The sequence below is a fragment of the Gobio gobio genome (assembly GCF_949357685.1).
Source record: "Gobio gobio genome assembly, chromosome: 9".
NCBI lineage: Eukaryota > Metazoa > Chordata > Actinopteri > Cypriniformes > Gobionidae > Gobio > Gobio gobio.
In genome coordinates, this window is record NC_137115.1 from 50,839,032 (window position 1) to 50,855,979 (window position 16,948).

A 16,948-nucleotide genomic window follows, 5' to 3' on the forward strand; every position below is an offset into this window, starting at 1 on the left:
CATTAAAGGGCTAGAAATAAAGCATGATGGAGAAAGGGTGAAAATAGAGAGTGAATGCAGAACGACGGATTATATAATTCACAAGGGTTGTATTAAATATGCTGTTCAATATGAGAACTCTGAAAAGCACTCCGAGTGTCCTAAACCCACAACCTCCAAATCTCCAACGACACTTCTGCCATCGGCTTTCTTAGCCAAGAATATACAAAGACGAACAGTATCGAAAAAAAGCACCATGTTATTTCGGTTTGAAATGTTTCGTGGTGATTCTTATTACACCTCACTTTCATTTCCCTTCAAAAAAAGATGACGGAGAAACAGGTCAGCCCTCTTTAACAACATTAGACTAACATCTCTTGTATTTCACTCATACTGAAGGCAATCTTAAAATGTGCGTTAGAAAGTGAAATCGACTGACATATTACATCCTCATAATGCATGTCCCGTCACTGAGGTCTCGGCAGAGTAAAGGTAAACTGGAAGGACAAACCAAGTTGTCCCAAATCTTCACTGTGTAGCATCAGAAAGGACTTTTATCATACAATTCGGTTGATTTGCTACATGGTCCAAGTAGCTGATATATTGCATGGCACCCACTGTGTTAATTCAAAGCACTGTGAATTAGAAAATACCTAGGATGATTATAGCTAGAACAGCTTAATCCCAGACAGCAACTTGGTGTCGGCCCAGATCCGGGCCATCTGTGGATTCAACGCGTACCAGATGTGGGCCGACATGTTGCCGTCTGGGATCTAAACAAAGAGTTTCAGCAAAGTGGAAGACCACAGAGTCACTGATACTGTATCATTTAACCAACATCTCCTTATGCTATAATATCAGAGACGGATCCTATTTCTCAAAGATACAGTAACAATATGTTTTGGTGTAGGAGGAACAAAAGCATCAACAGCTGAAAACAACATAAAACTGTTGTGGCACACAATAGTTGAACTGATAGCAATGTAACATGGAGCTGTTTGACCAAGTGCTTTCAGCTCTGGCTTCATTACGTCACTCTTTGAGACGCCGTAATTGGGTTTTCGATGCTAAATGAGAACGTAATTTCATCAAACGGCTCTGCTTATATTTGAACCCCTGGGTCTAAACTCGACCAACAAGACAATGGTGCACTTGTGTATATAAATGTAGCAAGAAAAGGCATTTCGATTTGAACAACTGTACAAATATTATTGTTTCCACCCCATAAAATAGCCCACGCCATGAAGTCAATAAGAACAATGGACCTCATGTCTGTTTGTAAAATACTTTCCCATCTGTGTGATCATTTCTGTAACATGAATTAATTACACTCTAACAAATGCTGGGTTGTTTAAACTCAACTTTGGGTCAAATATGGACAAACCCAATTGTTGGGTTAAACATTGGATTTGAAAACGTAACCTAACAAATGGCTTTGTCCATATTTAACCCAAATTTGGAACCAACTTTGGGTCAAATACGGACAAACCTAACTGTTGGGTTAAACATTGGATTTAAAAATGTAACCTAACAAATGGGTTTGTCCATTTTTAACCCAAATTTGGACCCAACTTTGGGTTAAATATGGACAAACCCAAGCGTTGGGTTTTTAAAAGTTATTAAAATATGTAACCCAACATATGGGGTTGTTCATATTTGACCCAAATATGTGTTGAAACAACCCAGACAGCACTCTAAAAAATGCTGGGTTAAAAACATTGAAACATGAAAATGGACAAACTCAGCGATTGGGTTGTTTTAACCCAACAGTTGTTAAATATTTGCCCAACTTTGCAGTTTTATTTAACCCAACTATTGTTTATATGAACTCAAAATAGGTTGGAAATTAAAAATCAGACACATAATAGAGGCAACGATAATAATCAAAAGGTGAACATTTATTAATAAGCAATTGTGTCTGAAAAAAATGTCTATTTAATCATTATTCATTAAACTTATTAATAATGTTAATTTATTAAACATATTAATAAATGTTCATTTCCAACATACTTTGGGTTCATTTTAAGCAAGCAATACAGTCATTTTTAAACAACAGTTGAGCTACCCAGCAGGTTGGGTAAACATTTAACCCAACCGCTGGGTTAAAACAACCCAATTGCTGTGTTTGTCCATTTTCAATCCAACTTGGGTTGTTTTTAACCCAGCATTTATCAAGTGCAGATCCGGCCATGCGTACCAGACGTGTGCCGGATCTGGGCCGATACGTTGGGAACCCAGCATTTGTTTGAGTGTAGGGCTGGTTATAAGTTGTCCATCAAGCCCTGACTATCACACACACACACACACACACACACACACACACACACAGGGCAGACAGCACACACTGGACATGATAAATCAATGAAACACAGCTGAATATCATATGCTCATCTAGAATACATTGAGACACTCAATTCATTTCTTCTTTTTTCTTTATAGCATATTTATTGATCCGTTTATGCATTTATAGGTATTTTGCGTCCAGTGTGTTTTGTCCACAGGGGTTGATGAACAAGCGCTGTTGGACCAAATCAAGCACAGCACAAACCTGTGATACACACATGTGCACCACAGTATCAATACAGTCATCATACATATTACACGTGTCGAATGAAAGGCAGTGACGATGCTTTTCATATTAAGGGAAAGCGGGGCAGTTATTGTTTATTATAATATACTTTTGTTCTTATAGAAAAATATCTATATTTAAACCAAAACCAAGTGCATCAAGCTCTCCCTTCTGTTTTCATTGACAAAAATAACATTTTCTGAACATTCATATATTACATTACAATCATCGTGTATATATATATATATACACTGAATATGTATATATATGCATACATAATATATATTTATATATATTTATATATATATAGTTTTAGACATAAAAAGGTTCATAGTGCACAACATGCCTTTTTAGTTGCCAACATGAGATAGTTATGAAATAATAATAACCATAATAACAATATTCGTGATAACTGCAGTAAGACGACAGTAACAGAGAGAAGGAGCAGCTAAAAGCCCCACAAAATTCTTCCATTTTGGCAGCAACGGCACAATCAAGAGCAAAAGAGAAAAAGCATCATGAAAAATCAGTAACTCAAAACATCAAAAACATTCACAGGAAAGTAAACGGTTCATATTTAAAAGCACATCCTGTCCTTTGGGTAGGTCACCGTTACGTGTTCCTTCCGTCTGCAGCCGGCATTTGTGCTTTTTCCATTTTTAACAACAACAACAACATCAATAATAACAACCCCTTTAAAGAAAGAAATCAACTGGACATGTGGTCCTCTGTGGCTTCCATTCACAATCAAAGCCTAGAGGCCTCAACTCAAGGACGTTTAGAAGCACAGAGGCCACTCGTCCAAAAACCAAGAGGTTGTCTTTTTTTATTTTCTCTTTTTTTGTTTTCTTATGGGTCACTCGTTATAATGCTCTTCAAACCCAGAGTGTAGATCCACTCTCATATGCGATCATCAGATAAGCCACTTTTGAGTTAATACTATCGGGAGGAAAACAAAGCAAACAAACCCCAAGAAAGGGGAAAGGGTGTAACACGGTGTGAAAGCTCTCAGAAGACCAGTGGAGCTGTGCGAATACTCTCATCATCTCATACCTCCAGATTCCAAAGGCTCGCCAAAGCTGGCGCTCGTCGGAAATCAAATCCTCAGAGGTGGAATAAAAGAGTCCCGTTCTTTTAGCCTGCGTGGTGGCATCTGAGATGGCGCTTGATCTGCGGCGGCGGCGGGCGGCTGGTTCATTAGATGTCTGCTCATTGTGAAGTTCCACTGTGGGCCGGTCCGTGCGAGGGGATTTGTGGTGTCGGGGGTGCGGGCTGGCACTCACTCAAGGTCCCAGGGGCTTTCAGGGTCCAACGGACTCTCAGGCTTCAGAGAGAACCAGAGGTACATAAAGACAGGAGAGAGGAGAAACAGATGTGGAGATGGACAACGGAGGGAGAAAAACAAGAGATCGATAGATAGGTAGGTGAAGAGAGTGTGTGGTCCTTTCGGCATAGGAAGACGTCAGATGATGAACATGATGGAGAGAGGACGGGTAGCAAGGTAGCCCAAAACAATAAACCACAAAGCAGTGCTGTGCCCCCTTTTTTTTTTGGCTTAGACAAACACACAGCAGGCACCGGGCGACGTGGATAGAGAGAGAATGGTGCACCAATGTAAGCTGGAGCGAGAAAAGATAAAAGATGGAGTGTGCTGATGTGTTGTTGTGTGTCAAACGGATGTCAATTTAAGTGTGTGTGTATGTTTGGGGGCTACTGACTCATCTCGATATTAAGCCTGAATTCATTGTGAATTAATATACACTTACATCATCTGATGAAGTCACTCAGACGCTAACGCATCTGGGCCTCGTTTTTTTGGGCCTTAAATGTAAACGGTCGTTTGTATTTGCATGTACGCATGTGGTGTTGTCGACAGGCAAGCAGAGGCAGAGAGATGCAGAGCTCTCAAAGTGCAAGAAGCGAGGGTGAGTTCAGGGAATCAGAAGACTGATCGCTGCTGCTGGTTCGCTGGTTAGCGCTGGCCCCGCAGGCTCCCTCTGGGTAGGTGAACACAAATGAAGATGTGTATGAGGGGATGTAGCTGCCGGCGTCAGGGTTACCGCCACCGTCGGCAACAAGGCACGGGCCGTCCGGCGCCGGCTGGCCCTGCCCATAGAAAGAACTAGAAAAGGCTACCTCCTGCATCATCCCTTGCTGCTGTTGCGCTGGGGCCGGCTGTGTCTGCGTGGGCTGTGAAACCGGGATGTGTTGGTGGTGGTGGTGGTGGTGGTGGGACGAGTAGGCGGGCGGCAGGTAGAAAGAGTCCTCCTTCACCGTCAAACCCACCACGGAGACGGAAGGCCCCTGTGGGGACGTCTGTGGCAGCGGCAGCGGCAGTGGCAGTGGCAGGGGCTGCGGCTGCGGCGCGGGGGGCTGGTCCTGGTAGGGAATTTTGCAACCGGGTTGGTGGGCGACCAGGACGAACTCCAGGCGCTCCTTCTCCTTCTGCAGCTCGGAGATTTCGGCCTCTAGCTCGGCCTTCTCCTCCTCCAAAATGTCTGTCTCCTTATGTTGGAGAGACAAGAGGAGGACATTATATGATCACATGAAATGAGGACAAAAACAAGGGTTTCCTTTTCAGTACTGTACTTCAGAAATGCTACACTCTGAAAAAAATAATTCGTTGAATTTACTAAAAACATTTATCGTAAGTGGTCGCAATCAATCTCAATTTAAACAAAAACACATGCAATTCCCATAAAACCAATTCATTTTTTTTAAATTAAAATAAAAAACTACATTTAAATTATTTAAACGAGCACAAATTAATTATGCTTAATTTAATTTTTTCAGTGTATAGTTTCTGAGAGCAACAACAAAATAAATGTCATTTTCTTAACCCTCATCCTTCCCTCGGGTTATTTTGACCCGAAACTCTTTTTCAACATTTATTTTTTAATTGAGTGTTCATCCGAGTGGTCCAAGACCTTAGGGCTTTTGTCGCACTTGAACCACGAATACACACACAAAAAATTGACTGCATTCGAGGACTTTTGTGGGAAAAAAAGTAGCAAATCCTTCCCTCGCGGGTCAATTTGACCCCCTTAACGCGAGGAATGCTTCAGTACACTCTAAAAATGCTGAACCTTTACCAAAAAATTATTATATAATGTCTACATGTGTATCTGAATGCATGCTGAAGAGAAACTGACTTTAGGCCGCGTGTCCGCAAACGTTTTTTTCAGTTGAGACTCCTTGGTTATGATAGGGAATATCCGTGGAAGTGTTAGCATCTCATTTCACAGATTCTGTATTGTATGTTTCTGTATTGATTCTATGTAACAATACTGATACAGTGTAAAGTATTTGCTCTGGCTCTTGTTTTAAATGATTTTGTTCTGTTATTAAACTGCTTGTTTTCATCTGTTGACGTTGTACATGCAGAATGCGGCAGTTGGACGGTGTTGTATTTGTCCCGCCCCTCCTCCAGTGTGATTGGACGGCTGGGTGAAAAGTGACAGTGATGAGCGCTGCGTTTTACTCAAAGTTGAACATTCTTCAACTCTCGGCGACCAGTAAAAAACGCTGAATGCTCAGCGCTTGAGCGTGAAATACTCGCTCACCGCATTGTTGCGCTCATGGCGTTCTAAAAGCGCGGCGCTCCCATTGAAAACAATTGAATATGCCAGCCAGCGCGTGGAAAAACCGCTTTGGTGGAATCACAGGCCATTTACTCACCCTCAAGTCATCCTAGGTGTATATGACATTCTTTCAGACTAATAAAATCGGAGTTATATTACAAAAGTCCAGGCTAATTCAAGCTTTAGAATTGGATAAATAGTTGCTCTGTTTTTGAAGTCCATAAAAAGTGCATCTGCCCATCAAATAACTGCTCCACGCGGCTCTGGGGTGTTAATAAAGGCCTTCTGAAGCGAATCGATGCGTTTGTGTAAGAAAATTATCCATATTTAAAACTTTATCAAGTTAACTATCGGCCGACTGCCTTCGGTGGAAAAGTGTTGAATGTTGAAAGTGAAACTCAAGATGCGTACGTGACTTCATGACGAGCGGACCTGGTCACGTTAGTCTTTCGATCGGCAGTGGAACTTTCAACAATTTTTCCATAAATTGAACAGGGAAGGCGGTCGGTTGAAAGTTTACTTGATAAAGTTTTAAATATGGATATTTTTCTTACACAAACGCATAAATTCGCTTCAGAAGGCCTTTATTAACACCCCAGAGCCGCTTGGAGCAGTTATTTGATGGGCAGATGCACTTTTTATGGACTTCAAAAACAGAGCAACTATTTATCCAATTCTAAAGCTTGAATTAGCCTGGACATTTGTAATATAACTCCGATTTAATTAGTCTGAAAGAATGTCATATGACTTGACGGTGAGTAAATTATGGGCTAATTTTCATTTTTGGCTGAACTATCCCTTTAAATGAAAGTATAATTTTAGGGCTTTGGGTCATTTGTTAGAAAGTGCGAGGGAAGGATGAAGCCCTTTCTAATTACAATGCACATGTGTGTCGGTATCATTTACAAACTGTCATTGTAAAAAGCAGTGCCGTGTTATGAATCCAGTAATTATGATGCCTTCATCTGTTAGACTATTGTACAGGATGTGATGTGACAGGTGTAGTACAGCATCGCTCACCGACTGTAACCTGTCTGTGAGCTCACGCCGTCGGTTCCTACACTTAGCGGCGGCCAGTTTATTTCTCTCTCGTCTCACACGTCTTTTCTCCTCCTCCTCAGGGGTCAGCTGGGAACAGAACAAATGTAGTATCTTATTAAACCTTGTTTTAGGCTTTTCGAATCGAATGACTAACCCATGCTGTCATGGTCCCCACTCACCGCTTCATCGCGCGCACGGCGACGGCTCCGGGACTGCCGCACTGGGCCAGGGGTATCAGAGCTGGGTGGGGTGAAGCTTCCAGGGGATGAAAAGCTTGGGCCTGGCAGGTCGTAAGGATCCAAGGCAACAGGCTGCGTCATGGTGCTGGAGCCCGAGCCGCTCTGCCCTGGTGCCACAGAGGAGATGAGAGTGGGCTGCACCATCCACTGCAGATCCTGGCTGGTGGTGATGGCCGTCACTGTGGGTACAAATGAGCTGGGCATGTCCACCCCTGCCCCGGTGCCGGTTGACCCTCCACCCACCCCTACCCCGCCAGTGGCTGATACACACTCCTGGAATCAAAAAAAAAAAAAAAGAATAAAACCATGGGCCTCACCAACTTGCTTTCCACAGGGTTAATTAAAACTAAAACAATATACAAAAATGGGAACATATTTCTCAATTTATTTCCGCTAAGGCAACACTTTCTCGCTTCCGTTTAGTTTAACTTGAAATGCTAAAATAACTCAAATTAAGCTAAACTAAAACAAACAAATAAATAAATAACATTAATATAAAATATTAAAAATGAATAAAAACTACAAACGAAGTCTAAAAACTACTGTAAAATAATTTTTCAAAGTTGGAAATGCAACAAAGATTATCGCAGTATGTTTTTACAAGAAAATACTATTTCTATCGTTCTGTCTTTCTACTATATTTAATGTTTAATTAATTGTGTTAATTGTGCAGTTTCTTTGTAATTAGCCTACTCTCTAAAAATGCTGGGTTAAAAATAACCCAAGTTGGGTTGAAAATGGACTAACCCAGCAATTGGGTTGTTTTAACCCAGCGATTGTTTTAACCCAGCGAACATTTAACCCAACCGCTGGGTTAAAACAGCCCAATTGCTGGGTTAGTCCATTTTCAACCCAACTTGGGTTATTTTTAACCCAGCATTTTTTATGAAAGGCTAAAATATTAACAAATTACTCACTGTAAAAAAAAAAAAGTTGCTTAAATTGCCTTATTTTTAAGTACAATCAACTTGGATGTTTAAGTAATTTCAACTTAAATGACATTAAACTGACTTTAAAAAATGAGTCGAATCTCTTATAACTTCACTCTAAAAAATGCTGGGTTAAAAACAACCCAAATTGGGTTGAAAATGGACTAACCCAGCCAATTGGGTTGTTTTAACCCAGCGATTGGGTTGTTTTAAGCAAACGTTTAACCCAACCGCTGGGTTAAAACAACCCATTCACTGGGTTAAAACAACCCAATTGCTGGGTTAGTCCATTTTCAACCCAACTTGGGTTGTTTTTTAGACAGCATTTTTTAGAGTGTTATAAAAATGTATTTTGATGAGTCAAAGCAATGTAAAAACATATGTTGTCATAACGTATTGATCCTATATATATATTTACAGTGTAGCAATATATGAGTAATATATATTTCTAAACCATTTTTTTTCCAATGAAGGCTAAATATGAAAAAGAAAAATGAAAAAATGATTAACACTTAAAATTAAAGTGGAAATATAAAATATAAAAATGTTGTCTAATTCAAAAAATACCTGCCTAGGGACTGCACAGTCATTTTTACTAATTCTGGCATATTTACATGGTGTATTTTTATACAACTATGTTCATGAATATGCATGGTCGCTATCAAATAAACCAATAAATACAAAAAAAATATTAACAAAAACTATAGCCTAGAATATCAATCATATGAACATAACACTGGCTGTAAACTGGCGTTTCTATACACTCTCAGAAAAAAAGGTACAAAAGCTGTCACTGGGGCAGTACCTTTTCAAAAGGTACACTTTTGTACCTAAATGGTGCATATTGGTACCTTAAATGTACATAATTAGTACCTAAAAGGAACATAAGTGTACCTTCAGTGACAGCTATTGTACCTTTTTTCACTATAGTGCCTCCATGTAAAGATAACAGACTAAACATTATGAATATAGAAACAAATGAACAAACATGCATCCTTATCAGAGCTAAATAAAACATTGCATTTCCCTAAAATGACAACGAAATACACAAGCCTTGTGGATATTTTGTCATTTAATAAATGCTCTGTGCACAATTATTAAAGGGATAGTTCACCCAAAAATGAACATTGTGACATTTACTCACATTCACGTTGTTGTATGAGTTTCTTTCTGCCGTTGATCACAGAAGAAGATAGAAAGAAGAAGAAACTCATACAGTTTTGAGGGTGAATAAATGATGACAGTTTTGATTTTGGGGTGAGCGATCCCTTTAAAACATATTTAGGAGACAAAACTATTTCAGCACGGTTTCTATTTTCAGTGAAGCCAGTGCGAGTTCATTAATATTCATGTGCAAGCGTGTTAGGCAAAGCGTGCGCAGAGTGCCGCAGCCAATCACCGGCCTGGAGTCGCCCCTCCCGTCCCTGTTCCCCCGCCCCCGTCACACCCCCGGTGTTCCCCTTAGCAACCCAACGTAACACTCCAAAATAGAACGCATTGACGTCACGCCGAAGAGCAGTAGCAGCGAGCGCGAGGAGGCGGGGCGTCGGAGAGTTCCACAGCTCTGTCATCTGTTTCGCCGCGCGCTGCTGTAAACCTACCACGTTGCTACCGGCCAGATTCCGCGCGCGTGCTGACTTGTCAGTATTCGATTGCATTCTATTCCGACTTTACACATCTAAACACACTCGGGAGAATTCCAATGCATAAGCAGCGTTGCTCGGGAACGAGCGAATGTTGCAGCCAAGCGCGCGGTTTACCAAAACTGTTATTTTGTGCGAAATGCGTTTAAAATACGGTGACTTACTTGCGGTGCGCTGGTGGTGGGCGGACTCCCGAAGGATTCCACGGACGAAAGGTACTGCGATTCAAGAGAAGGAGATGAGCTTCCACGGGAGCCGGTGTCGGGGTCTCCGGGGAACCCCTGATACATCTCCCCGGTGGAGCCGAGAGAAACCGAAACACCTACCGTGCCCGGCGAGAACGGGATGTCACCTGTCACCCAACAGAAGCGTCACACTGAAGCGGATTGTCAGGGCATCAACTATTCGCTCTTGTAAACCATATTGCATTGTAAAAGAGAAAACCGCGTGCACATTTCAATTGTATTTGTATCAGCTAATATTAAAGTCACCTACCGTAGCAAGTTTTACTTGGAGTCTTCGACAAGATGCCCTTAGTCTCTTTCCAAAATAGTTGCATTAAGACATCAATCCAGTTTCCTGCTGGAGGAAACTTCTAAATTCCAATTTCTCCTTTGGATAACACTTCCCAGGCCGCGGTACAATCCGTGAGATGTGCATTTATAAATCCATCAAATAATCCGGAGTGTGTTTGTTTCAAACGGGAGTCGAATGTTGTTCTGTGTTTTCGGCAGCAGCGCTTCGGTCTTGTGAATGAAGCCTGAGAACGCATTGTAAAGTAGGGAGTCCTGGCTCCTCCTCTTACTGGAGTTCCGCTGACGTAGAAGCCCATATATGGTCCAAAAGCACTGTTTTTGTTTTCGGTATCTAAGCAATATGACGTGTAAGGGATTCCCTCACCCACAGAAAGAGAGCTCGCTCGCGGTCAAGAATAGGTACGTTTACTATTACTTCCACAAGATATTTTTAAGCGTTACATGGTTTTCAAGAACAATATTTAGACTCGGTTTGCATATATTTTGCCTAAAAATACTTTATGTTTAACTTTAGCTTTTATGAAAGCTAAAACGTTTAAAAAATGACACAAGTTAAAACGCCAACTGAAATAACATGTCTTATTTTCGTTTAGTTTAACTTAAAGTGCTAAAATAACTAAACTAAAATGAATAAAAAAGGCTAAATATGAAAAACAGCACAGCAAATTACTACAACTTTAAAATTAAAGTGCAAACAGAAAATATAACAACGAAGTCTAATTCAAAATATCAACAAAAGCTATAATAGAGTATCAATGATGTGAAAATAACACTAAAGCTGGATTTTCCTCCATAAGTCTAGCTTTATGTCATTCATATGTCACTATTAAATACTAATCAATAAAAAGAGATTGAAACAGACTAATAAACAAATGAAAAAACATGTTTCTGTTGAGAGCTATGAAAACTATACGCTGTACAAAAATGTCAAAATGAAATTAAGTTAATTTAAGTAGTCACTTCGCTCCCCATGTGAATCAATGAGCCTTGGCCGTCCATGACCCTGTCTCCAGTTCACCACTGTTCCTTCCTTCGGTCACTTTTGACAGAGACTGACCACTGCAGACCGGGAACACACCATAAGAGCTGCAGTATTGGAGATGCTCTGACCCAGTCGTCTAACCATCACAATTTGGCCCTTGTCAAACTCACTCAAATGCTTGCCAATTTTTCCTGCTTCTAACACATCAACTTTGAGGACAAAATGTTCATGCCTGATCAGATATATATAGGCTATATACACTCAAAAATTGTGCTATATGGCACTAAAAGTGGTTATTGGCTCGTAATCATAGGGGAACCACTTTTTGGTGCTATATAGCACCACATCTTAACATGTTCTGTATATTGTAGCGGTGCTATATAGCACCTCAGCCAAAGAACCGGTGAAGGACCACTGAAGCACCAAGATTGGTGCTAAATAGCACAAAAAAAGTGCTATATAGCACTTAAAGGGGTTCTTGGATCGTAGGGGAACCTCTTTAAGTGCTGTATAGCACCACATCTTGGTGCTTCAGTGGTTCTTTAGCGATTCTTCACCGGTTCTTTGACTGAGGTTCTATATAGCACCATATACAGAACATGTTAAGATATGGTGCTATATAGCACCAAAAGTGGTTCCCCATGATTACGAGCCAAGAACCACTTTTAGTGGCATATAGCACCATATATACACACACACACACACACACACACACACACACACACACACACACACACACACATATATATATATATATATATATATATATATATATATATATATATATATATATATATATATATATATATATATATATATATATATATATATATATATATATATATATATATATTTATATATACATATATATATATATATATATATATATATATATATATATATATATATATATATATATATATATATATATATATATATATATATATATATATATATATATATATATATAGGCTATATACACATATAGGCTATATATATATTCCAGAGCAAGAGAAAACCCCTGAGCAATCGTAAAGCTAATTTAAGAAGGATATTGTGCTGAGGTAAGCAGTAGCACATGAGGGAAACCCGCTTGCAGTTGTTTTGACTCCACTTGTGAACTTTCTCACCGACACGCCCCGCGGATTCCCCGGTACACTGGAGCTTCCTTCGCGGCTAACAGTCTTGAGAACCGGTCGGGGCAGAGATTTACACGGCCTGTTTTCTGTTGTAGGTAAGTTTGGGAACAATATGCAGCTAATTCCCTGTTATTGTCATGTTATATAAATCTGCTGACCACAAAATCAGACTCAAAATCAAAATTCAGTTGTTATATTGAATGAAAAAAAAAACATTAAATGCTAGTTTTAAGATAATTTGCTCTAAAATGATTGAAATGCAATGGGATCTGTCAGGAGGATTGTTCAGCAAACAAAGCCTTCATTATTTGGGCTGATACCCTCGCCATTTACAAGAAGCGTGTGCAAGTTCCAAGTCGGTCAGTGGGTTGTAGTGACGGAAGTCATAGTGAGTGTCACTGTCACATTTCATGTAGGAACAAAAGTGATTCATTACTCTGTGTGCGAGGAAAAGCGCGGCTTGTTAAGGTAACGCACTCAAATAAACGCGGGAAGAAGAATAGGGAAGGTAAAACCGTGTGTACAACGGTGGGGAAGGAAGGGAAGCGAAGGGTGGGGAAAACAACAATTAGTCAGCAGCGCTTGAACGTCACCGGCGGAGAACGCGGTGTCCACCGGTAGACGTTATAACGACCGAACACGAATGACTAATGCGGAGTAGGATACTTCAAACATTTTACCAATATCCGCCAGAACACCCTAGATCCGCGTTAAAACGTCAGAGAAATTATATGTGGGAATCAGTGGGATGCTTAAAGATAAACTAGATAAGGGAGACGCATCTATAGTTAGCTTTAAAACAGTGTGGCAGGTGCCTCAGGCAGCCTCATTGGTTAATGCAAATGACATATGTTGGAAAAAAACCGAGACTGCGCTGTGACTGAGATGAAAAGTCATCATTTACTCACCAAACCTTTTTCCCCTTTCTGTGGACCACAGAAAATATCGGTCACCATTCACTTTTATTGTTGTGAAAGTGAATGCACTCAGGGAAAAAAAATGCTGGGTTGTTTCAACGGTCAAATATGGACAAACGCAACCGTTGGTTTTTAAATTTTTTAATTTAAAATGTAAACCTAACGGTTGGGTTTGTCCATATTTGACCGTTGCAAAAATCTGGAATGTATTTTTGTTTAACAACCTAAAGAAATTCATGCAGGGTTGAAACGACATCAGGATGAGTAAAAATGTGACTTTTCATTTTGAGTGAACTGTCTCTTTAAGTTCCATTGATCTGCACCCATAACATTTCCATTCCAGTCAAGAAATGTACAGAGCAAGGGAAACAATACGACAATAAACAAACGTATGTTAACCGTCTCACATTTTGTGGTTTTAATGCAAAACAAACTAAACGGATTCTTGAAGCAAACAATCCCGCGACGTTTACAACCAAGCCTGCGTATGTATACAACGTCTCGTCGCCGAGGAAACGCCGTTCCCGCACGTCTGACGCAAGGACGTCACGACGATTGGTACTTTTTTTGTTTTTGCTGCGTAGCAACCGGTTTCCGTGGTAACCCTTAAAGGAGCTGCACACACATACACAGTTGCCTGTGAGAGTTTTGCCTGTGGGAAAGCGCGCTTTCAGTTGTTCGTGTGCGTGTGTGTGTGTGTTTACATTCTTTCGACTTTTACGAGATACCAAGAAGCGCATAGTTACATGGTTTTGTTTATTATGAATAGACCGCACGTGGACTTACTTTAGTGTCGTTTATTTTTTGCAGTTAGTCCCATTAGCTACTCGTGCTAACGTCCCGTCTATAACCTGCAACGTTGCAAACGGACAGTAGCCATTATGTTACTACCAAAATAAATTATAGCTCTGCACTGTATCAAAACCACGCTCGATTAAAGGGATAGACTGCTCAAAACGGGATAATTAGTTATCTATTATAGTCCACAATAAAGTAGTTTAATTTCACAGAGAGTGAAATGGATCTTTTACACAATGTATGCCCTTGCCAACTAGTCTGTTGAGTAACTTTAGGTTTGCATAAACGCAAAAGACTGTGGCTGGTGACTATTTAACTTTACCATATGGATCAGGCTTCTTTTAACTAGTTGATATTCTATAAAACAACAAGCCCCCAATATTAAATCAAGTTTAAAGGGACAGTTCACCCAAAAAAATGAAAATGTTTTCTTCATTTACTAACCCTCCTGTTGTCTCAAACCTGTATGAGTTTCTTTCTTCTGATGAACACAAAAGGAAGATATTTTAAAGGCTGCTGGTAAACCAAGACAGTTGACGGCACCCAATGATTTAGTATTTTGTTCCTACTATGGATGTCTATGCGTGTCGTCAACTATTTGGTTACCAATCTCATTGAAAATCTGCTGTTAAAACTAAAAGACTCTGTGCACTAAACTTAGTTTGGTAACACTTTACAATAAGGTTGTATTAGTTAACATGAACTAACCATGAACAACACCTCTGTTCAGCATTAGGTAATCTTTGTTAACATTAGTTAATAAAAATCCAGCTGTTCATGGTTTGTTCATGTTAGTTCACAGTGCATTGTTAACAAGATTTTAATAATGCATTAGTAAATGTTGAAATTAATATTAACAAAGATAAATGCTTTATAAGTGCAGTTCATTATTAGTTCATGTTAACTAATGTAATTAACTAATGAACCTTATTGTAAAGGGTTACCCTTAGTTTTTATTAATTGAAAAATGTTGCTTACTTACACAGCAGGACATCAGGTATAACTGGTTTAATTCAATGCACAAACCATTGGCTGAACAAGGACAGCTTGCATATTTAAGACATGATTTATGTCTTCTGAGCTACTGTAATTAACTCAACATTATACACATGTTTTAAAACCGATTTTGCAGTTAAAGGGATAGTTCACCCTAAAATGAAAGTTAAGTCATCATTTACTCATCCTGCTGTTGTTCTAATGCAGTTTGCCCTTTTTCTTTTATGCACCACAAAAGGAGAATTGATAAAAAATGCCTGCTCGCACTCATCCATATAATGGCAATGAATAGTGAATAGCATCAAGCTTTTTAAAAAAGACACAAAAGTATCACATAATGATCCCATGTGTAACGGAGGCCAGCTAGTAGTTGCTGTGCGAGTAAACCTCACTCCTCTGATCTCAAGAGACGCTCTAGGGACTGACACTAGAGGTTGCAGTCTTTAGCCTCCTTGTTGGAGCATCTGACTCTCATTCCGGCGGACCCGGGTTTGAGTCCTGCTTAGAGAGGGAGGTTAGAACAGGAGGGGTTACACATGCAACACGTGTCGTGTATTTCAAGCGTTCTGGGGGTATACGATAGATAGGGTTTGGTGAAAAACAAACCGAAATGTAATGTATAATTTAAAAAAATTATTGAGCTTAGCCATTGGTCTTCTGTGCACAACTCATGAGACTCTATTAGCGCCACAGTTCACTCTGTCTCGCCCAGAAAAAGCCCACTAGTTCAAGATTAACAAAGAGGAACTAACAGAAGACTAAAGGCCAAGGACAAGGATTTCATTAAATTTCTGTTTATTTTCATCAAACCCTATCATATATGCCCAGAGAACTTGAAATACACCACACTGGGGATCATCGGTGATACTTTTGCGTCTTTTTTTAAAAAGCTGGATGCCGGTCGCTATCCACTGCCATTATATGGAATATAAAAAAAAAACCTCCTTTTGTGGTCCATAAAAGAAAGAAGGGCATACAGCATTAGAACAACACTGGGATGAGTAAATGATGACTTAATATTCATCCCTTTAAGTGAAATTCAATGCATTGATCTTTATACATCAATCATTCTTTAATCTGTCATAAAAGACAGATTACATTTTTTTAAAATACAGAGTAGATTCATTTGCTATTGTACAAGCACATATACAGGATAACTAATTGCATCTAGTCATCTACAATCAACGTCAAAGAAATTAAATAAAACATTTAACAAGATAAAAATTGGTGCATTGGAGCGTGATGTAGAACACAGGGTTCTTGACAGCTCTTTAAAAATGTGGCACCCATTAACAGCTTTTTTTTTTAAATGTGACAACATGGGATGAAACAGTAAAAATAACTATGCAAATCTTATAAAAGGTAATGCTCATAAATAATGCATCAAGTAATGAGATTCCCACTTAACTGTTGTTTATTGTGTATAATGTTAACAGTAGTCTTTGTGCCGATACTGTCTATGTAGTGTGCTACAATAAAATACTTAACTGTACATTTGGGAGAGTGCATGGTTTTCAGTCCTGGTGGGATCCTCCGCAGCACTGCTCATTTTGTATGTCTTACTTATTCAACACACTTGAGATCATCAGCTTGTTAGGA

General features: G+C 39.6%; 1 protein-coding gene across 3 annotated transcripts; it reads right to left on the reverse strand.

Moving 5' to 3' along the window:
- Positions 1-3,399: 3,399 nt before the first annotated feature.
- Positions 3,400-10,732, reverse strand: fosb (FBJ murine osteosarcoma viral oncogene homolog B; the record flags this gene model as incomplete). Of its 3 annotated transcripts, none has more annotated exons than XM_079824760.1 (6): positions 10,477-10,732; positions 10,146-10,333; positions 7,350-7,682; positions 7,150-7,257; positions 4,685-5,053; positions 3,400-3,872 (listed from the first exon to the last, which is right to left on the reverse strand). In XM_079824760.1, exons 1-6 carry the CDS (start codon positions 10,538-10,540, stop codon positions 3,828-3,830), a joined length of 1,107 nt encoding a protein of 368 aa, XP_079680886.1. In that variant the 5' UTR covers positions 10,541-10,732. The 3 variants fall into 3 exon arrangements, with proteins under 3 accessions (XP_079680886.1, XP_079680885.1, XP_079680887.1); XM_079824761.1 differs by lacking the exon at positions 3,400-3,872 and adding an exon at positions 4,480-4,545 and having other exon boundaries at positions 10,477-10,576; XM_079824759.1 differs by lacking the exon at positions 3,400-3,872 and having other exon boundaries at positions 4,454-5,053; positions 10,477-10,576.
- Between the last annotated feature and the right edge of the window lie 6,216 nt (positions 10,733-16,948).